A 23414-nucleotide genomic window follows, 5' to 3' on the forward strand; every position below is an offset into this window, starting at 1 on the left:
GGAACAACATTTATATGAACTTGACAACTCTAGAGAGGAAGTTTACCAGTCATGAATATTACCAGATATACAACTTCACCCGACACATTCAGGTGCACAGAGTTACAGACACGCTGTTACTTCGAGACGTATATACTAGTATTATCATTCTATCAGTGTCATATATTATTTTGCCGGCCGCCCAAAAACGAAACCAACTCACGTATAAGAAAACTGCTAAACTACATATTTTATTGATATCTCTTACTTTTTGAATCACAGAATCTAGCCGTACAACTATAATACATATGTATAAGTATATCATTTTGGTACACACTGATACAAAACGAGGTGACAATCGGCATACATGCATCCGTTATCTTCTAAAAAGATTTACGGCTCTCATGTTCCTTTCTGGGCGATGGAAACCACCGCTGGATCGTCGAGAGGTCCACCAGCACCCCTTGCATTGAAATGGTTGCCTGGCCATGCCGGAGATTCATGAATGCCAACAATGATATTGTCTTCCCAGTTGACCACGGTGGTAAAGGTATCGGTTTACCTTTGCAAATCAATAGAAACAAGGCCCTTCCATCACAGTGTTGGAGGAGGGGTACAATCGGATAAAAATAAGAAATGCGGGCCTCGCCCCTCAAAATGAACTACTCTTTTGTATGTTTCTTTTGTGTCGTCATTTCCTCTCCAGGTAACCACGTCTTTTTCTTAGGCAAACCTTAGAGTAGAGCAAACCAGAGTCCTTCAAATATATTTGAAAGACTCTGGGCAAACCGATACCTTTAGCAACCGTGTTGACGACTTCGCCGACAGCTCACTGCCAAATCCCATTCAGAATTGAAGCCACTTTCAGTCCAACCTTAATGTCAATTTGTTTAATTGGTACTTCAGTTTGAAGCTCCGTACAAGTTAGTAATCCTGGCGCGGAAGGGTATCATCCGTCAGTTTACCCCAGTTGTTTTCATAGTCAGTCTCCATGGGGCGGCCTCCTGAACCGTTTTTTGGATTCGATTCTACAGACTCTACATCATGGGCTTCGTCGTGACGCAACCTATCTGGCTCAATATTTGGGCCAATCTTGCTTGTCGATGGAACTGGTTCGGGTGTTTTGCTGCATTCCTGCTTGTCTAACTGTTCATTTATTAACTGCTCCTGAGTGATGGGCGCTGCCACAGGTGGTGCCGGAGACGGTGCCCTCTGTGGTGCGTGTGTGCGAGGTGTGCGTGGTCCCTCTAACTCGTCCTCGCTGGTGTCACCGCGGGAATGATCTTGAAATATCGAAGCGAAGATAGCGTTAACTTCTGCGTCGGCTGAGAGGCGATTGTCATCACTCAGTGAGTCGCCGGAGTCCTTTCGCTCACGGTAAGGTGGGTTATCGGCAGGTTTCTTCAAGCGAACATGATGGTTGCGCATGGCACCTTCGTCTAAGTCGAACAAACCCATGTCTGGAATCAAGAGTTCCTCTTCGTCCTCATCTTGCCGGTTTTGCATTTTGGCCTGTGTTACCTGTGGTGACTCTTTGAAGTTTTTGGGTGGGACCACTGGTTGTTTAGGTCTTTGTACTACAGCGTAATCATCATTATCCGGGTTCCTCGCGAACCCTGTTTCTCGGGCGATATGGTCCTGTTGACACTGCCCAGCAAAATCAGATTTCTGGGCCTGGCGTTTCGGGACCATTTTCTTCGATATTTTAGATTTATTTGATTTGTTCGATTTGTTCGATTTGCTGGATTTGTTGGATTTCCAGCTCTTGTTACTCTTGGTGCTCTTCGGTCGCTCTCTCTGTACCTCCTGAAAGTGTTGAGGAGGTGGGCCTCCCATCGGTAAGCCAACTGGAGCTGGAATAGGATACATTGGCTGGGGTTGCTGCATCATCTGTGGTGCCAGGAATGGCTGCCCCTCTTTGGCAGCAAGGGGCGGAGGTGGTATGTTCACTTGCTGCACCACCTTACTCTGCTGCGTCTCGAACAGGGCGCCGACAGACTCCGCCTTTACTAATTTAGGTGTTTTCATCTTCTCCTCCTCCTCTAACCGGACGTACTCGTCTTCAATGTCCTTAGCATACACAAGAGAACTGAAGTCAATCATCTCAACTAACTCCAGGATAATCTCAGCTTCGGGCAACGCCAGCGCACTAGGTTCTGGCTTCGGTTTCTCGACGGAATTATACAAACGCTCGCTGAAGTAAACTTCAGACGGAATAGTCTTCGTTGGGTAAACCTCGGCATAGATATCATCCTCGTTGACCTGGCCTACGAAGTCCTCGACCTCGACCTTGACATGAGGATTCAAGCTGTCTCTCTTTGACGTTTCATTTACATCTTGTAAGTTCAGTTCGTCAGTTATTCGTTGCATCATGAAGGCTTCTCTATCACAGGTGGGACTCGCAGGTTTTTCATCATCTTCGAAGACCTCTGAAAGTGAACGCTTTAACAGGTGAGGAGGTGTCTTTTATTTGTACTTTTCAGAACTTCGGACGTTTTTTTTATCGAATGTGACATGGAAGATCTAATCCGGGTGTTAGCTCGACTTGTGAAGGACAAAGATGCGGCTGAACTGGGTTCGAACCTACGACCTGTAGATCGACAGCCGGACACCTTAGCAGCAAGTTTATCACTTTAGGAAGCCAAAATATCGAAATAAATGCTCCGGAGTGATGAAGCAAAGGCTCTGGAGGTTGAAAACTCACCATTATCATAACCTCGATCATCAACGTCACCAAGCTCGGAGACCATATCCAGGGACATGACCTGAAGAACAGAAAAGTGTCGTTGATGCATCAGGAACGCTGGAGGTGGTTACAGTTTTACACGCATAGTCTCACACATACATGCACACCTCAACCTCAACTATAGCAGGCCTGTAGACTCGCCCGCAGACTGCGATGTTGCATTGTCTCCGCACTGCATGGGCGTGGCAGTCGCTCATTGATGTTCTTGTTGTTGAAGTGGACGCTCCTTGTGACATTAATATCATTGAACAGAAAAGCCCTGAGGAGAAGGTTAGCCCGACTCCTCGAAATGATGATCGCAAAAATTGCTTGGAATCGTACGTGTTTTTAAACGAAAGTCTCACCTGCTCTTCGAAAGGCAGAGGCGGTGAAGTATTTTTTCTGAAAAGGAGAATGAAATTTGTTCACTTATGTTGCTCTTCCTGAAAGAAAATACTGGTTTGAATGTTGCAGCTGGTCGTTTTCCTAAACTTGGATACAACTGGCTTCATAAAATTATCAGCGTCTTGACACTTAGAAAAGCGTGTCTATCTTTCATGTTGCGCCAGATGTTCATCAAACACGAGGTTACATGACAATTACTGTGACAATGACAGGAACTCTATCCCTTGAGCAGGCAACATCCGAGGAATGGAGAGACCATGGGTAAGCACCATCTGATAGCCTTATCTAACCTGCAGGGACGCAGTCACAACTCAAAGAGAACAACGCTCTGAATTCACCCGAGAGTACTCAGTTTATCCTCAAACGGTTATTTTTATGTTTACACAAGAATAATTACAACATTTTCCAAAATTGTTGCACGTTTAATATCAAAATATTGGAAGTTTACTTACGCGTACAATTGCTGTTTGAACGGCGGGTAAGGCAGCGGTGGTGTGGCATTCTCTGGCTGTTTGGCGCCCTTTTTCTTGCTGACCTTCTTGGCCACGCCTGTCGATGGTTTCTGAGGGACGACGCCTGGCAGTGCTGGAGTGGGGCGCTTGACCTGGCCGTTCTCTGGAGTCCACGTCCAGTCCGACTGAAGAAAAAAATGGGACATGTATGGGTTTACAGGCCATTACCTCCACAGGGGCGTGTCTGGACATCTTTCGCACACGTAGCATGGCTACATCTCTGGAGTGGGCTGACCGTTCACCAGTACAGCTGGACCATAAAAGCCTTGGCTGCATCTCTCGCTTGAGCTATAAACTATTCATCAATCCTGGGTCTTACCTTTCCTTGCTTTGGCTTCATCTCTGACTTGGGCTGACTATTCCTCACGCCTGGTCTTACCTTTCCTTGCTTTGGCTGCATCTCTCGCTTGAGCTACCTATTCATCAAGCCTGGGTCTTACCTTTCCTTGCTTTGGCTGCATCCCTGGTTTGGGCTGACCGTTCACCATGATGTCTGGAATCCTCGTACCAGTTGCAGAGGAAATGACACTGTGGGGTGACCGGTGTGCATAATTGTCCCTCATCATCATCATTTCCTTGGCATCTTTGCGTTTTTTGTTCTTTCGAACTTCCTTTAGTTTTCTGCAGAGACGTTGATTATATGTCAGACGTTGATAATACAAATCTGATAAATTGCCCACGCCTTGTTTTTTTACACACGAGAATGATTAAGGTGAAGACAGCGGCAATATCAATGATTCTGTCCAAGTCTAGATGTACATGTATGATAAATAATTTACGTTGCAGCTATAGATGGGTTTTCGGACGCTATTACCTAATATAAGGACGCAGCCTCTCGACTTACTTGTAGTATCTGATGATGAATATAGTGGCCACTACTAACAGGATTATGGTGATTGGGATGAGAGTAGCGAGGAGGGCAGTCTGGTCGGTGTTACTCAACGCCATTGCTGGAAAGAAAGGGGAACTTCTTTCAGCACACTTTCCCTGTGCAAAGGATAAGGATAAGCATAAAAATAGTGCAACTCAGTTCGGAATTCCTACATATTCCGAAGTGATGACGTTAATCGTTTAGCATATATACACAAATCTTCAAGTTGAATTGACTCAGAATTTGAGCATTGAATTTGAAGTGAAAAAAGGATTAATGCACATAGCACGCTTTTTATCCCCATGTCCGGACCATTTCTGGTGGCTTATTTGGTGTGGTGGGCGGACTGTGTTCATTCCTTTATGATATTAAAGTGTGCCTTGTTGTTTTCAAAAGGCCTCCATGTCGACATTCCTGAGCTTAATGTTGAATACAAACTATTATCACTCATCCTTACTCATGAAAACATAATAAAGTGTACAAGTATATATGAACAAGATATTTCATTCCAAAGAAAAACTGTTCCCTTCATGGGTGACCTGCATGGTATAGGATAGAGTGCCAATTTCGAAATGATTTCTGAATTGCAGATATGGAATTACATATAGACTCGAGTCAGAGAAATCCCCATAGGCCTGCCTAGAAACTGTCCGGGGGGGGGGGGGGTATTAACTATATAGGGCGTAAACCGCGGTTTGAATCCGGAAGACATATTGAAGTTCGATTAAGAGAACAGGCAAATTGTCCTTCTTTGAGACTGGTCAGGCCTGAGGAATGTCAATCCTGACATAACCAGCGATTTTCAATATACTCCGCCTCTCGTGTAATAATACGAGGTAGGAGTATCAAAAACCTATCTCAGGATAAGGAATGTCCAGTTGAGATACATTTACATTACCCGTGCGCATCTTATTCCTACCTGATGATTGATTATTCAATCATTGGTCTTGGTATCGATTTGTAATTAATAACATATATATGTACAAAGATAACAGGGGCCTTTTCGTTTGCTTTCTTTTTGAACCGACTCAACAGCTGTCGTCCAAAGACAGTTTATTGATCATGAAAGACTTATACCACCATAGTCATTTTTCCTGTAAATGATATGTACGCCAGTTTCTCCTATCTAAGACCGTTTCTCGCGGGATTTTATGTACAAACCCGTTTGATGCTTATCAAAAAGGATTTCAATTTGGATAAACAGATCGGTCCATATTGGTCTGCCGTGTAAATGCGCGCCAATGTGTGATCAACTGGTCCGGTCTGGTTCGATGTACGAACGTTATATAACGACACTAACGTCACTCATGGTGTCGTGAGCGATGTGATGTGATGTGGTCTGGTATGGTCTAGCTCCGTATGGTCTGAACGGCCCTAATGGGAAGGCGACACATCATGACATCATGTCACCCTGGCCTTTGTTTCGATTTTGTAGTTATCAATGAAGCGGTCTTAGATTACAACAACCTTACGAGCTGGTGTTTTCTTATGATTATCCGGAGCCTTTTATTTAATGATATATTGATATTCAAGCTGTCTCCATCTAAATGTTGTTCAGTATCGCGGCACCATTCATGTTCATATAGGTTCATATCATGGTCTTCCAATCGCCGCGTGTTATACTCCTATACCTTTCCAATGTCAGTGAGGAACGCTGAGGGCCAAGATACCTAGGAAAGTTGCAAAATACTAAGCAACAACCTATAACACTCCACGGCCACTAACGCTTCAAGAACGAACACCTTTATCCCGGAAGTTGAACCGTCTTGGCGACACTGCGTCGAAATTCTGCAGTGGACATTTGGAAACCCATAAATTTGTTTGAGAGTCTTACACGTAGCCATAAGGTCTGGAACCTTAGGCCTACTACAGCAACACTTGGAAGATAACTCTTACCTTGTCCAAAAAGTGGTACCAAGACCAGCCAAGTCCACTGAATATTTCTTAAAACGTCCCTCACTTCCATGTTGAATGTGACATATATCGCTACTCCATCTTGAAAAGGCAACTATTCATCTCTCACACAAATACAAGGCTTGTCGCGTTACACCCAACCGCGAATATCTTAGTACCTCTGAAAGCCCAAGGCTTCTTTTCTATCCTCGCATCAATATGGATTTGTGAACACCACAATAAAAATATGTTTCGCACTGCCTTTATGCATATAAATTATATAGAAAGCCGATGGCATATAAAATTATAATATCAAACAGAACTTTCAATGATGATAATAATAGGGCCAAGCCCGTCCGTCTCGGCCCAAGGAGCTGGGACATAGCATTAAAATATCAACATAAAAGTGCTGCCGAATTGACATTGCATGGTCATCAATCATAAAATAGAACTAGCCTATTGAGATATGAGGAGGAAGCGTCTTGTCATGTTTGTCCCTATACTATATCCGAGGGTTTGGAGCACTATTGGTTGATTATATAGGCCTACCCGCTTTCAAAAAGTTGGGAAGACATTTAAGAAAATTGTCATTGATAAGAATCATATGACCACATTTTGCAGCTGTCCTCATCAAAGTAGTCACAAATAACACATTGGGTGATATGAATAAAGGCTAGCAAACGCTTTTACTTCAATTTTGTACAGAAAGGCCAAGTGTAAATGTACATGGAGTTTTAGATAAAAGCATTTACTACTCTTTATTCATATCACCCATTGTGCTTTAAACTCTTTTGAAAATTGACATCGTAACTGTTCGTCGGCGTTCGTTGGGTTTGCGAAATTTGCCTCTTGTCTTACTCCAAAAGTGCAAAACGTCCCGAGGACCGGGCTTGCTATCGAAGAGTACATCCGAGGACTTACTTGCATTGCCTCAATCATTTATCAGTGGACTTGCCTCGACCAGTTATCAGAGAACTTAGTGCAATGTCACAATCAGGTCTTGATCACAGGACTTGCTGCCATATCACAATCATCATATGACGACATTCGCTCCAATGTCTCCCATTCAGAGGTTTTTCAGTTCTATATACTAACTGGAGATGGCAATGTGATCGCTATGTAGTCGTGCGCAGGAAAGGAAACGAAGTAAGTGTACACGGTAATGGAATACGATTTCGTGTGTGTGCAAGGCCATTAGATGAAAATATCGGGAAGTTTCCCAGGGAAATGAGGTTTAAATACTTATTTTAAGCCCTTGACTTTGCCCAAAGGTTAGTTTTGTTTACACTTGTTGAAGTATTTAATGTAAGGGTCGATTTGCACACCACATTCTTTGTAGCCCTCTTTTTGAATTGCTGTCATTTGCGGGTTTTTTGTGAGAGTAGTTTTAATATCTGCGTAGCCTAGTACTAGTATAGTATAAGGCCTATGTAGTATAGGGTTTACTGTCGTTTCGCTACATTGCCAGTTCGCTACCAGTCGTTTCGCTACATGTGGCGGTCGTTTCGTTACATGGTAGGTCGTTTCGCTACATGGGTGGAGTCGTTTCGCTACATGATGGGTACGGTCGTTTCGTTACATGGAGGGCGTTTCGCTACATGGGTGGAGTCGTTTCGCGACATGGATGTAGGTCATTTCGCGACATGGATGTAGGTCGTTTCGCTACATTATTCCCCTATTACTCCCTAAGTTTGTGCTAAACTCCGGGCTAAATATCTGTTGTGAATTTAGGGAAAAAATGCTCGAGTATAGTACAATTACAGATTCGTCTTCGGGTAATCATCATTATCATCATCATCATCATCATCATCATCATTATCATCATCATTATTCACGGCGTAGTAACCAAATTTGATTTTTGCCGTTTGAAGCTGTTTGAAGGGCGACCGGCAAAGTTTAAACGTGGCATCAGCGTACCAGGTCTTTGCTTTACTCAGGAGGTGGATTTGTTCATCTGTTGCGAAGATGAAATGCCGGCGATCTCGGACATTGATGTCAGCTTTAAAAAAATTTTCAGCGACGCGGTCCTCTTGGAGCTCAAATTCCAAGTCTGTGGGATCTTGCGGGCGATTCTTCTGGCGAAAGCGATTAGTTGCTCTGGTTAAGCAGCTCATTTTCGGTAGCGAAGGACATGGGCCTGAGTTCACGTGCTCAAGAAGGACTTCAGTCACAATAGCGGATGCTGACTTGTACACGTTTTCGGCGGCTTTTTCTTTCATGGACGCGGTTATCTTGGAGACGACTGCTGCACCTGGTTGTGCTTGATGGTTATGCGCATTTCTCCCGACAATAAATTGGTCCCCCTTCTGTGTCACCATAGCGCGACACGGATTATGCTTCGGCCGGATCGTGCATTGCCAATCAGTTGTAATATTGTTATTACGACGGCGCATAACGTTGTACGTGTAACCGTGGCTGTCAATCAATTTGTTTCTTGACCGTTTAGTCCCGACGTCAACGATTTGAAACGTCAATTCGAAGTCTTCCGCGGCCGGCGAAATTGAACTAGGTTCCTCAATGGATGATTCATTTATCTCCGGAATTCGTACGTCAGGTCGAAAATTGTATGTCTGATCCCCGCGTGGTAAAGTCTCGTCTTCGAGCAGTGTGGAGGCATGCGTAGGCGATGGTGGAGTTATGTCCCGGAATAGGTACATACTGACGTTGGCGGTGGGGTCAGGTGAGGCGGCGGCGGAAATCTCCCGCATAGGTGGCGATGGACTTTCGCATAGTGTAGTAGAGACGTCCATGTCCATCATTGGTGGTGGATTTTCGCGTGGCGTAGTGACGTCCGCGGTGCCAGTGGAGTCAGGTGAGTCGTCTATCATGGGTGGTGGACTTTGGCGAAGAGGATTAGTGACGACGTCGGCGGTGGGGTCAGAGACGGCGGAGATGTCAATCGTTGGCGGTGCCGGTGGGTCAGCAGTAGTCGGACTTGATGTCATCACTTTGCGCTTGCGCTTGTTGGGCTGTTCGTCGTGGACCAAGGTTCCTTTTCGCTTGTTGTCAACTTTTAGGAGAGGCACAAAATGGCTGGGAGTCCATGTTCCGCGATTAAACGCAGCACTTCCAGAGGACCAGAGGATGTGAATGGCAGCATTCGTTCCCCTGTTCTTTGAAGTTCGCGGAACAAACGTCGTGCTGAGGCGGCGTACAGCAGGGTCCATATGACCATTCATTGGCGGAAACATGGATACAATCGAGCGGCCGACCACTGAGGCGAGAGCGTGAAAACACCACGCGGAAGATTCGTTGCGTCGGAGGCAGTCAGAACAGGCGTCATCAAAACTTTGGGTGAGCGCGTCCCATACCGGATCAAAATTCTGTTTGATGTAGAAATCGCGGTGAAGAATTAACTCAATGGCCGTTCTTACGCGCAGCTCGGGGGTTTTAGAGAGACTCGTATCTCCGCAGAGCGCTACTGATACCGCGTGATAGAGACAATCCCCATCACCAGGAATGCTGACAGGTAGCCTGTTTCGCACTCCCCCACTCTTCTCCAAGATACGCTGTGCGTTTGTGTCGATAGCGTGTACGTTTTCTTGGTACATAGGAGTAAAGCCTTGGGGCGGTACGGCAATCGGGCCGACATTTCGGCGCAGGAGAATTTGCTCACGTCTTGCTGCTGCCCTCAGGAGGTCAGAGGTGATGCTAAATTGGTGATAATAAATTTGTAGTCACCACCGGGAATTATAGTAGGGTAAAATAGAGTAAAAATAATGACTCCACCCATATAGCGAAACGACCTACGATGTAGCGATATGACCTACATCCATGTCGCGAAACGACTCCACCCATGTAGCGAAACGCCCTCCATGTAACGAAACGACCGTACCCATCATGTAGCGAAACGACTCCACCCATGTAGCGAAACGACCTACCATGTAACGAAACGACCGCCACATGTAGCGAAACGACTGGTAGCGAACTGGCAATGCAGCGAAACAGCCTGATACCGTAGTATAGTATACTGTATAGCCGTCTAATCTCAAGGGTTAGCAAGGGGTTAAAATATTGTAAAAGTGTCCATGAAGGGTTAAGGTAGAAGAAGGAGAAGGAATCCACAGTGGTCCTGTTAGACTTCTTGCTAGCTATGCTCCCTCTTCTCTTTGGCTGTTTGGGACCCTGACACGGCTGAAGAGGGGCTTCATCATGTAAGATGTTTCTACATCAACACTTAGCTAGTATAACCATGGAGGTATAAATAAGACCTCCATGGTATAACAAGACATGAATAAATGTCATGTGTTCAAAGTTTTGTTGTAATCAGCTACTTTTTATCAGTATCTTTCATCTACTGCACACAGATCATTGTATTGTACCATATCAAACACTGTTTACCATTTCTTTTAATCAAATCCTTGTTTCTTTTATGATTAAAAGGGCTTTACCAATATTATCTACTAGTAGGCCTGAACTACAGTGCAGACACTTTTGTGTTTTAGTGTACTGATAAGACAAGTATAAGATGCAATAATACTTCTTTAGGTGTATATCTTGTTATTGTTTCAAGTTAACCTCGCTCATGAAGTGCAAGACAAATGACCCATTTCTTCAGTATACTCCTTTCTTCTATTGTCTTTATTTTACAGTTATTTAGGTTACCTGTTTTGATTGGACCGAGGTTGATGGAGGACATAAAAAGCCTCTCTCTCACTCAGACTGCCACATGTACAGCTGGCCTATTTCATTGTGTTTATCCAGAACTGTTCTTGAGCTGACCTTCTGCAGATTCATTTAACAGTAGGCCTACCAGTACAGAAACTTTCTGGAAATTCTAAATTTAAGCTTTTAATGCATCTCTTCTTCCAGGGGACTGTGAGTGATAATCAATATTTGGTAATTTGAGCTGATGTCCCGCTATTGAAAGAATCTCTCCAAGATGTCTTCAGGATCCACATCTAAGATGTCCATGGCCTCCAGAACATTTTCTCTCCTGTGTATGGTGACTGTCCTCAACTTGCCAATTTATTTGGTGAATTGCGAAATGTTCACTGCAATGACAGATCTGGAACGTCTATTATATGCAGAAAGAGACATTGCTGTTGACCTCCGAGATTATATAAGATTAGAAGAAAAGCGGATCGAAAAATTAAGAGCGTAAGTGTTTTTTTGTCATCGTTCTTTATACTTGAACAGTATGAAACAAGGTGTTCCTTAGTCAAAATTTGACTATATTCAGAATTAAACTTGGTGCTTCATTCATAATGTGAATCTTCATAATTTAAAAAAAAATGGACTTGGCATTTTCAGGGGTCCCGAGTTCACTGTTCCAACTACTGTAAGCGATCGATTTTCCAGAGGACTTTTAACCCTTTCACTACATCCTTTGACCCGTTGTGTTGTACATAAAATGACGCCCATACAAAACCACGGCACATCTAAATTTTTATCATTGCTGGTCTTTTCTCCTTAAAACAAAAATATATTTTGCCTGTACGTTGATCTAAGTATAATTTGATATTGGTACACTCTTCATTCTGTGGTGATCCCTGCTCGGATAATTTGCGGATTGTCTTAAGTGGTGATGAGTGGTTCTATTAGAGATTGGGAACCAATCTAACCAGAACAAATAATCTCAGTGTTGGGACCCAGTTTCTTCAGTACATGTATGTTTTAAGCCCATTCTGCCTTGTGTTAGATTGAAGCTCAAAGACGTTTAAAATGGCCTTGTCTAGTCTAATGATGTGTGTCTATTATCTTTATAAAGCATCAAGCAGCATGTGGGCTGGATTCCAGACTAAATTTACTGCTCTTTCTTTCTGGAGCCTGTATGTAGGCCATATACAGAGATAGTTTTATACCTTCTATATGGGCTTACATGCATCCTCTGTCATGACTGTTAACACTTTTATTTTATAAAGGTACTCTTTCAGTGGTTGGAATGTGCATGAATTCTACATTGTGGCATAGTTGGCTGGAGTGGAGCAGTCCAAAAGCAGCGACCTAAATCAATGTTTTTAAAAACAAGTCTAAATGGAGCTATTGCTGATATTTTCGACAGACTTTTAAAAATTTCTATGATTAATTTTTTCAGCGTGGTAAGTGATTACGAATCTCACAGCAGCGACGCCTTGAGGGACAAAGAAAAATATCTTGGGAATCCAGTCAATCTTTATCTGCTTGTGAAAAGATTCACGATGGAGTTTGATGATGTGCTCTCAAAATTCATCACAAATGATACCACAAAAGGTAATTTTAGTTCGTAACATGATTCATGCTGACTCTCTGCCATTCCTGATGTAAGATGAGTTTCGGCAAAACTGTTTGTGTACCCAGTAAGCCTTGTTGTTATTTGTGAATTGCACAAGTTCTAAAACAGCGAACATGGTTTGTCATTGAAACAAAAAATGATGTGAATGTAGTTGGAATCACACAACCAACAGTAGATATTGATAATCTGATTGAATATCTATAGACAATGATCTTTGGTGGATTCTTTGTCATTATAATGATTTCTTCTCCTTGTCGCTTCCAGCTTTTCTCGATCGACTTGCAGGGAAGCAGAAAAGTTTCCCAAGTGGTGATGACCTCAGTGGTGCCATCAATGCTCTGCTTCGTATCCAAGACACATATCAAATCCCTTCTGCCAAGATGGCAAGTGGTAAATTCCTCGACAGTGCCTCAACACTTATCTCACCAGAATTAACAGGTTAGTTCCAAATAACACTGCATGTTGTTCAGGCTTTACACTCAGGATAGTGAATCTTCAGTAATCAGACAGGATGCTACGTCCTCCCACTTCCTCTTCAACTTTTTAAGCTGAGTCACGTTCCTAACCTCTGACTTAAAAAGTAGTCTACAACAGATCCACAAGAAATGAGTCTCATATATAGTAATATGCATGCCATGTAGCATGGTTTGATCCATGCTTGATGAGATCAGTGTCTGATAAAATAAAATGCTGTGTTGATGCTAGAACTTTAAGTTGTCATCAGCAAATTATATACATGTACTTACTTTTTCCTTGTGCATGGTAATAATCCATATTGTACATTGTATACTAGCTACTGATACTGCAATACTATGCATTTTTAGCAATGATGTAATGATCTAATGCTTCCCTAACTTTGTAAAAAGACTGGACAATTTTGCTTTGAGGAAGTGCTTGATTTCTGGAGGACCTTGCCTGCCTGGACGTCAAGTGCCAATGAATCCAAACCTTTTCCAACTCCCACTATCTCACTGAAGCTTTCTGCTTGCCCTTGCATGCTGCATGATAACCTTGTTTCTTTCCAGCCAGCGACTGCTTCATCTTTGGCCAGACAGCCTACAATGATGATGATTGGTACCACACCATACTCTGGATGGAGGAAGCGCTTGATAGAATCAGATTAGGAAATGATGAATCTTCAAGTGTATCAAAAGTCTCAATCATCGATTATTTGGCTTTTGCTGCCTTTAAGGTTTGTTAAACCAGAGTAGATGTTTTCCTTACATCAGCAATAGCAACATCCCTTAAAAATGTATTCCAATATGCATACATCCAAGCATGAAGCATGAGAAAACTCACTCAAGCATGTTGTGTACCCATCAACAAATCTGTGCATGGTGTACATATTCTATTGAATTAATCCTCAAGTATCAAATTCTAAGTGCTGGCTTCTTTGGTTCATAGCCCAACATTGCTTTGAAATCGGCAAACAGGCCTATTATGATAGTGACTACTACCATACGTTGATGTGGATGCAAGAGGCATATGACCGTTGGCACCATGAGGTCAATAAGACGAGCAGCCTTGTGGAGGTTTTGGACTATCTATCATATACTGCAGCCCAAGTAAGTGCCATTCGTGCATGAAGCTGTGGCTTTAGGTTCAATTTTAGACCCTCTCCAGCCCCCTCAGACACAACAGTTTGGTTCACAAATGGTGTGTGTATCAAAATGGAAATTATGAACGATTGTCTTCTGTCAATTTGGAACAAAGAACTATGCATTTTGATATGCCTGGTCAATTACTGATGATGTCCTACTTGATCCGACCTGGCTTAACGTGGACAGTGTCTTATCAGATAACGGGATCCATCTTGACTGTGGAAATGTGATGTTGACAGCTCCCTTTCGAAGTCATGACGTTTGTTTACTGTTCTGGGGTAATACTTTTGAAATGAATTACATTCTTTGTTTGCTATTCTTTCAGCAAGGGAATATTAAGTATGCCCTCAAGCTCACCAACGAATTGATAGAAGAAGGTAGGAAAATGTGACATTTTATTGGTTTCAATATGAAATGTTCCTTCAACAATAGGCAGAGCTGAGCACAATTTTGTTGAGATGGAAAGTCGTATAAGGAAAGGGATTCTGTGGTGTTTATTGATATTTTACATTTCTCCCAAATTGATCTGTTAAAGACAAAGTCACGACAGGAATGCAGGGATAACCATTGATATGTTTTTTTCAGATCCAGGTCATATACGAGCACAAAACAACAAAATATACTATGACAAGCTCTTAGCTCAAGAGGCAGCTAAAAATCCTGGGAGAGAGGCCGATGAATCTCATGGTGTTATCAATACACGGTATTTAGATGAATTCAGAAACACGGAAGAGTTCTTGGGTTATGAAAAACTGTGTAGGGGAGAGGTCACGCACGTAAGTAGATGATTATGAAAACTCGTCATCGGAATTTGCCTCCTTCCTGATGAGCACCTCTTACAGTGGAGTGGCCAAATTTGGCCAAGTTATGGGGTCAGGCTCTGTAGATCTAGATACGAACACACTGAAGCACCCCCCCCCTCCCCCCACCTCACACACCTGCAAAATGGAAACTGAGTGCTGATCCCATTTATCATTTCCACAAAGCCCAGTTTAGAGTCTGGATTTTCAGGAAGTGCTATCTTGTTCTCAGCTGTAGTTAGCTGCTTTGAGCGGCCGTGTGCTCTGAGCATACTTAGAAACTGTGTATCTTCTTTCAGCCTGCGCCCAAAAAACTGAAATGTCGTTATGTCCATCGTAAGAATCCGCTGCTGTGGTTGAGTCCGCTCAAGGAGGAAACTATGCATGACAAACCGAGGATAGACGTCTATCACGGTATGCTGTCCGATCGTGAAATTGAGGTGGTGAAAAGGCTGGCCAGACCAAGGGTAAGTGTGATGGGACTTAGACATTGCAGTTCGGCATCATAATGAGAGGCAACAAAAATGTTGGGAAGCTTTCGTCATTTGAACTCACTGGCAAGTCATGAACCGCAATGGGAGCCTCCTTCAGCTATTATACATCTTAAAACCAAATCACAAATTCCCTGCCAAAAACTCTGATCATTAACAATGAAGTCTTCTATTGGATCTGACAAAATCGAAAAGAAATTTCATTATCAATTGATATTGGCTCAATTGTTCATTTTGATTTTCTTACAGCTTGGCAGGGCTACTGTACAGAATTCACAAACTGGTGTACTGGAAACAGCCAGCTATAGAATCAGCAAGAGGTAATCTAGTGAAAATTCTTTTTGATCCTTTGAGAAACTAAAATGGTGTCTTTGAACATCGGAAAAGCTGGGTTCATGTCATCTGGTTGATTTATGGCCTTGGTTGTAGTGAATCGTATTTCAAAGGGAAGATTCAGAAGACTATTAAAATAAAAGAGTCACGATTTTTTGGGAGCATGTTTTACTTTTAGTTCATCTTCTTTATTGCAGTGCATGGTTGAAGAATCATGAGCACAAAGTGGTCAGACGCATCAGTGAGAGAATTGAAGCCCTGACTGGGTTAGACATGTCTACAGCTGAGGAACTACAGGTATGGCCCTCACAACTTTCAAAATGCTTACAAGGAATTTTGAAGAGAAACTTCAATTGGCTTGATATGCCAAATTCTATGAATTGATATCTTACTTTGCTGGGGGTTTTGATACACTGTGGCATTTGGGTGCTGTAGATTTTAACAATTTTAAGACTGCTCTCATGTGGTGCACCATGCAAGCATTACTGCATCCCTGCTTGTCCAGTAAAAAATTTTATCTTAAATCTTTTTCAGGTGGCAAATTATGGAATTGGAGGCCATTATGAACCCCATTTTGACTTTGCGAGGGTATGTTTTCATGTCAATTTAGATCTTCTAAGTGCATGCAATGCTTTGCTATTAGCTGATGGGACTCCTGTCGTGATTGTCTTCCAGGATAGCATGCATGTGTGAAGCTTTAGTAATACTTCAGGGCACATAAATGTATAATCCCTCACCTTTCTTTGACCTGCTTCAAGGATTGGTTTCAAGGTGCCCAGGGGGGGGGGGGGTCACTTGAGCAAATGCAATTGAACTTGGGGCTGTTGTTATTAATGGCAACCTGGAAGTTCTGTGACACAGTGCAAGAGCATCCGACTTGTGATTGGATGGTCATGGGTTCGAGGCTCGTCTAATGCCACTCGACACTTTCAATTGGCCTGCCATGGCTAAGTGTGGTACGGTATGTTGCGTCTTGGTTTCTACCGTTCAGTCTTTTTCAGAAAGAGGAAAAAAGTGCCTTTGAACCAGAAATAGGAAATCGAGTTGCAACTATGTTATTTTATGTAAGTCAAGGAGATTATAGGTGTGAATATACTGTAGTTGTGTGCTAAACGACATCTCAGGTCATGGGTAGAAAGAGTGACGGTACGCTAAATGCATCATCAATGCTAGACAAGTTATTTTCATCAAATGGCACTGAAAATAATCACTTGTTTCCTGGTCCTTTCAGTCACTCAAACCTTGTGTTCATGCTTGCGGAATACTGTTTCTCTTTACTGTCTGTGATTTGAGATGTGGTTAACCCAAGTTAAGCTTGCCATTTTATTCTTGAGCTCCTTGTGAAACACAAATTATTCTTGCTCTTACCGGGTTGGTGGAAGAAAGCACTGAAAGAACAGACTGCCTGTGAAAATCAGACTATTACATACTATTTGGTGCTGTCTTTCCAATTGGATTATATATTTTACATAGATGTGCGGCCTTTCACAAAGACACAAAGCAAAGGTAAAAAGGAGTTGTGGGTTTATAGTCCAATATTGACTTTGAACTTTGGTCTCGAAGAGCTCAGGTCTAAATTGGTTAAGCTTTCAATATCTTTCTTTTATGTTCTGTCTCTAATCATCTAGAGCCTATTTTCCAACCTTATTGCTTCAGAAAACTGAGTACAGAAAAGAGCCTTTTAAACGCCTCGGAACAGGCAACCGGATAGCCACTTTGATGTTCTATGTAAGTCAAGTTTGTGACGACTGGCATCGGTGTCATTCCAATGTATTGGTTTTGTGTAAAATGGTAGTCTAGGTTTGAGTCTAGACACATTTTTGTTTTACACTTAAAAATTAGACGCATTGCTTTCACAGTTTGGCACACATGGGTTGTTTTGATATTTGGTTTCATCTTTACTTCACTTCACTTTACATTCTTTGATGATGAGGTACATTTTCATTTATTTTACGCTTGATGAATATGTTGTTAGGGTCACAGTAAGTAGATATCTGTGATTGAAGAGTCTCATCACAAAATAAAATACTCGCAAAATCCACCACACCATAGCAATGCTAATATGTAGCCTTTGTCCTTCAAATTTCGGAGCAATTAGGCCATAAACAGGACAAAAAAAGTCAAAAACATTCCATTTTTAGAAACCAATTCCAAACCCATTCTTCCCAAAATGGATTTGTTTCATTTTGCACTGACCTCTTTGTACTCTTTGTTTGGTTCATGGTAAAGTACAATAAGATATGATTCAGTTCTTTCTGTCGGCATTTGGTTTTAATCCTACTACCAAACCGTCCCTAGCATGTAAAGTTATAGACCTCACCGTCTCCATACTTATTCATTATTAACAATTGTGTTGATTGTACAGATAACTTGAAGTTGTTGACATATCTTCCTCCTACGTGTGCCCATCCTTAATATTCCCATTCCTTGTCTACTTAGTTTGAATATTGAGGTGAGAGGTGAGTGGCAGTCGGAACATTATTAGCTCTATGAATCATTTTGTAAAAGTATGTAGTACAGGAGATGGCAGAGGTCACCTTCGCTATCAATGGTGATCTTTACTATCACCATGATCACAAGATGTTCCAGTCTGACTGGGGATCGAACCCACGACCATGAGATGGGCACTGACTTAAGTTTCAAATATCGACTTTCTCCACTGACCAATCTAACATCAGTCAGTTTGTTTCGGCCAATCTAATTCTGGATATGATGAGATTCGACTGCCATGAAATAATCTTAGATATTCCAAATTGGTTGTGAATATTCTGGCAATGCCTGTCTATAAATATACAACAACTAAGCCAAATAAATTTTCTAATTCAGATGAGTGATGTAGAAGCTGGTGGTGCAACCGTGTTCCCACATATTGGAGCAAAGGTTTTCCCCGAGAAGGTAATAATCCACAGTTGAATTGGTGTTTATAGTTCATGGAAAGGAAGAGTAGCTTAATCTGTCTTGTGTCGCAGGATATTTTCTGCATTAGAAGATTTGGTTGATCAAATTCCAAGCTACACCTCTTGTGGGAATTTATGAAACATGCCAACTTCATGTACATAAACATCTTTTCTTCTCCAGTCATACATTTGTCAGAAAAGTACATTATATTGATGACTTTTGCATGCCTTTCACATGTAATCTATTATGTTTTCAGGGGAAGGGTGTGTTCTGGTATAACCTGCACAAAAGTGGAGAGGGTGATCTCCTGACAAGACATGCAGCCTGTCCTGTGTTAGCTGGAATAAAATGGGGTGAGAATAGTAACTAGGCATGATAGTTATTATGAGATCTATATAGCTCTAAATCCAACTGGTTTCGGTCACTCAGAGCGCTCATACATACTACTATAGTCGTACTTCCACCTATCAAATCCCCGTGTCTTTTGCGCTTACACCTATGAATTGCCGTGTCTAAATAGACCCGTGTGTCAAATCCCCGTGTCTATGTAGCTTTTGGTCTGTACATTCATGACTCAAGCTCCACACTCTGAGAGTACTACAGGTTTGAGCTGCAGCTACACAATGCTCAGGACACTTTCATATTGCCATCTCTTCCACCTCGGTACCCATTTACTCCTCAGTAAAAAGAAGCAAGTAGGGTGAAGTTACTGCTCAAGGACAGGATAATGTAACAGCTGTGATCCTCCAAAGCAAACTACTGTCGACATGTAATCTTTTTTCTTGATTATTTTCAGTTTCCAATAAATGGATTCATGAGCGTGGACAAGAATTCCGTCGGCCATGTAGCACGAATAAAGACCTATGAGAATGGTGTCTTGGTCGTATCGACTGCTTACATCCATCCATGGCGTTCATGTTTTCGTACCTCATATTAGTTCATGTACAGTAGATTCATCTTCCGAATAATGGGAAAAATCCCCTTTACTTTGTTTAGTTTTGGTGGAAGTGTGTTTGATAATCAATGTTATTCTGGATGTGTTATATGATCAGCTAACTTAAGATATCGCACTCTCTTCTCTACTTTATTCCCATTCTTTAACATGCATTCATGTATGCTGTTCAACCTGAGTTGCATGCGGCAGTATAATAGTCGATATGCTTTTAATCCACTGAAATTTGATCAATTTGAAAAGGATATTCAGTGTATTTCTGTGATGAGGGCTGTAGATCATGGTCTAAAATCTTCACAAGAAGTTGCCATCAAAGATCACGTTTCCCTTTCAAGGAATACATGTATGTAGCATAATACTAGAACATGAAGCAGTTTGATTTTGATTGGGGTGAGGCAAACTTTGTTACTTTAGAAATTTGTAATCAGTACTTGTTTAATGCATTCTTGTAAAGAACCTCGTACTCCAGGGCATCTGGACTCCTCCCCTTCCTTCATGTGAAATTAGTGTTGGTGCTAGACAGATTCAGTTTAATGTAAAGCTTATATGTGTACTATACAATACATACAGGGTGTCCCAAGAAGAACTAGCACATTTTATGGCCAAAGTAAGGCCCCCTTGGCCCCATCACTGATGTTTTCGGTAAAACTTATGATAAGTTCTTTTTGTGACACTCTCTATATTATATTGGTGCTTGGTGTTTAACATCAGTTGTCTTTTTGTATGCCTTGCATAGGAATTGCCTTTAAGCTGTCCATCTTTTGGAAACTCCAATTTTATCCAGTTTAGATGCGGTATTCTCAGAGCTTTCAATTCCATTGTGGGTTCCATTGTAAATAAAGTGCCTGTTATTGTCATTGCCAATGAAATATGACACATATCCTGCAACGAAACCCTGTACTGTGAGTAGTGCATGTCTTTGAGGTTTGCCAGAACTGTAGATTGGATGATGGGGGGAGCAATGTATATCACAGTTTCATTTCATCTTTGTTAGAGGACCTGTAATTTCATTCAGGACTTTGACATGCTTGACAATAGAAATGATTATTAAACGGTCACAAGTTTTTAGTCAAACATGTAAAAGTTTAGCAGTTGATTTTGTAGGTTTCTCGAAACTCATTAGATACATTGGGATATTGCTTTTATGATATTTTGATACACAACCTTTGCATTTAGTATTGTCTTTTTGTGATGGCGAGTGATCAAAAAAGAATCTAACCTGAAAATACTCGTCGATTGTGGTCGTTTGGTTTTATTACTTCTAGTTACTCAAGACTATGTGAAAGACTACATTTTTGTCTTTGAAGGACTCAGACGTTGTACAAGTTGTTTTCTGCCTGGGCTATCTGTTGCAAGGTAAAAAATAAAACGCAGGATTCAGAAATAGACCTCAATGTCATTTTGTATAGTTAGAGCTTTTTCAATGCCAATAGACCCATATACCATATCACTGGTAGGCTAATACATGTAGATTGTAAACATTCTGGTCAATTTATGCTGATTGTATTTTGATTCAATTTTAAATTTTAACCTAATTCAGTGGTTTTTTGCAAGACGAACAAAATGAATTCAGCTTATATGAAATCAAAACTGGTTTCATTAGTTTTTTAGAGATCTGCAGTTCCCTCCAACCATTGTTATTATCCAGTATGCTTTATCATTTGAAATCACATTGTATACAGCCAATTTTTTAGTATTGAAATAAAGTGAGATCATAGTTTTAGATGTTTGACTTTAGCATCCTGTATTAAAAGTTTGAAATGGGTAATGGTCTCCCAACCACACAAAAGGAGGAGCTTTAGAAAATATGGTCTGTGCAGGAAAGGCAGGGAGGATCAATCTTTGGATCTTATGCTAAGACTTCAATTATCAAAGCTCACAGTCACATTTCCCTTGACCTGGGCTTCTTTCTGGGGAGTTCAAAGATAACATGGATCAGCTAAGGCCTCCCAATTCAGCCTTCATGGCATTGGCATAGTGTTTTCCTGAAGCACTTGTAGTTTGTCTTGATGTTCAGAGTGGCGCTGTATGCAGAATCGAATATTATAATGAGGTCGCTGAGCGTACGGTATTTTATCGCATCCAGTCCATACATTGTAATTCACTACCGGGATTCGCCTGCCTTTTCAATCGAATAACATCTCCCAAAATGTCGATTAAAGTTGAAGATGGTGTTTCGAAACAAATAATACAAGAAGCCGGCGCAGGTGCAGCCCAACTTAAGATTGGACAAACTATCACGGTCCATTGCACGGGGTCTTTAGCAGGAGCAGACGGAGCAGGAGACAAGAAGTTTTGGAGGTAGTGCATAATGCCGGTGTAACAGTAATCAGTGTCCCTCGAAAAAAGTTCTTCCCTTAGAGCCGCCTGACATTACTCACTCAGAATTTTGGCAAAATCCGTTCTCTACAAAAATTGCATGGTAAAAACTAAAATTCATTACAATGTCCCTTTCAATAAATAAACTGTTCTATTTCAGTACCAAAGATCCAGGACAGAAAGCATTTACATTTGAAGTTGGAATAGGAAAGGTCATCAGAGGTAAGTGCCAAACAAGTGCAAGTGCTTCAACTTTTTGCCGGTTAAAATTTACAATCCCCGATCGGAAATGACGTAGTTTGATCGCATTCAACTATAAATCCATTGAACAGTGGTGCTTCGTTAGTCAACCGATGACCTTTTTTTGGGGTGTGATCGGGGATTGTAAACTCATTCCTTTTTGCCTACCAGCAGTAACTGCCTGTACCAGCAGTGCCAACATTAAAACAAGTTCTAGTGTTTTCATTATGATGAAATGGCCCAGTTAAGGCCATTTGGAAGCAACAATGGCGCCAATTTCAAGCAGGGACGGAACAACGCCATCAATAAATAAGGTTCCAGTCCGGCGCAAGGAGGGTGAACAAGTCGGCTCCGCAGCAGCAGCTGAACTAAAAGGGAAGTTAATTCATGGGTTGCTATGCTTTATAATTTCAGGCTGGGATGTGGGATGTTTGACGATGAAAGTTGGTGAAAAAGCTGTACTCACTGTCCGTGGAGACAAAGGCTATGGGAAAAGTGGCTTTCCAGCTTGGGGATATCCTTTTTTAGATTTCATCATCAATGATAATCTTACTTGTATTTAGTTCTGTAAGTTTGGTCATGTTTGGTCAAATTGTTTCATGAGAGGGACCCCTATTGGCCAACTTTTGATCGTTAGTCTGACCAACCTGGCTACTGCCTGTATAGTCTCCCTTATAAAGTACTTGCCATTGGGAACATCCACTCATTTTTTAAGCTGTTAAGAATATCCTTCCCTTTCAGCAAAACAAACTTCGTTTTCCTTAACTCCATTCACGATCACTCCAAATGCAACCCTGAAGTTTGAAATTGAGGTCCTCTCGGCAGAGTAAAGAAATCATGTCATCTGTATCAACAAATACATAATCTGAACAACGGTTTGTCAGGATACTTTACCATCAAGAACTCTTATAGGTCAGACTGTTACTTATTCAGGCTACTGGAGGAACGACCATCCCAATGTACCATTGGATTCAAAAATATGAGGCTTGTGAAAATAAGTAGGTTTTTGTTAGGTTCCAGTCATAAACTACTAGTATCCAGGGGGCTTATTCATGAAGCATTCGTAACTTTGCGAGGACGCTAACCTTTTGTTTGACAGACAGTACACAATAGGGCAACCGCAAGTTAACAATAAACTGCGCACTGCGTAAAGTTGCGAGGGCTTTGTGAATACGGTCCCA

The 23414-nt window shown here is 41.8% G+C and overlaps 3 protein-coding genes across 8 annotated transcripts; 2 read left to right on the forward strand and 1 right to left on the reverse strand.

Annotated features, from left to right (window-relative positions):
- Positions 1-207: 207 nt before the first annotated feature.
- LOC135494429 (uncharacterized) lies at positions 208-6610 on the reverse strand. The gene is made up of 7 exons (XM_064782383.1): positions 6389-6610; positions 4466-4571; positions 4062-4242; positions 3562-3746; positions 3070-3106; positions 2684-2744; positions 208-2408 (listed from the first exon to the last, which is right to left on the reverse strand). The coding sequence occupies exons 1-7, from the start codon at positions 6456-6458 to the stop codon at positions 904-906; spliced, it is 2145 nt and encodes a 714-aa protein (XP_064638453.1). The 5' UTR covers positions 6459-6610; the 3' UTR covers positions 208-903.
- Positions 6611-7571: 961 nt separating this feature from the next.
- Positions 7572-21397, forward strand: LOC135494447 (prolyl 4-hydroxylase subunit alpha-1-like). 6 transcript variants are annotated; one of them, XM_064782448.1, is made up of 16 exons: positions 7572-7617; positions 11198-11485; positions 12423-12577; positions 12864-13037; positions 13625-13791; positions 14526-14577; positions 14786-14976; positions 15300-15467; positions 15741-15811; positions 16022-16121; positions 16359-16412; positions 16826-16888; positions 17481-17552; positions 18651-18719; positions 18979-19075; positions 19519-21397. In XM_064782448.1, exons 2-16 carry the CDS (start codon positions 11268-11270, stop codon positions 19587-19589), a joined length of 1722 nt encoding a protein of 573 aa, XP_064638518.1. In that variant the 5' UTR covers positions 7572-7617; positions 11198-11267; the 3' UTR covers positions 19590-21397. The 6 variants fall into 6 exon arrangements, with proteins under 6 accessions (XP_064638518.1, XP_064638508.1, XP_064638499.1 ...); XM_064782438.1 differs by having other exon boundaries at positions 7575-7656; XM_064782429.1 differs by having other exon boundaries at positions 7591-7690.
- Positions 21398-21739: 342 nt separating this feature from the next.
- LOC135502797 (uncharacterized) lies at positions 21740-23405 on the forward strand. The gene is made up of 4 exons (XM_064795935.1): positions 21740-21975; positions 22154-22215; positions 22648-22747; positions 23009-23405. The coding sequence occupies exons 1-4, from the start codon at positions 21824-21826 to the stop codon at positions 23061-23063; spliced, it is 369 nt and encodes a 122-aa protein (XP_064652005.1). The 5' UTR covers positions 21740-21823; the 3' UTR covers positions 23064-23405.
- The last annotated feature ends 9 nt before the right edge of the window (positions 23406-23414 follow it).

This window comes from Lineus longissimus, chromosome 1, assembly GCF_910592395.1.
Source record: "Lineus longissimus chromosome 1, tnLinLong1.2, whole genome shotgun sequence".
In the NCBI taxonomy this organism is placed as follows: Eukaryota; Metazoa; Nemertea; class Pilidiophora; order Heteronemertea; family Lineidae; genus Lineus; species Lineus longissimus.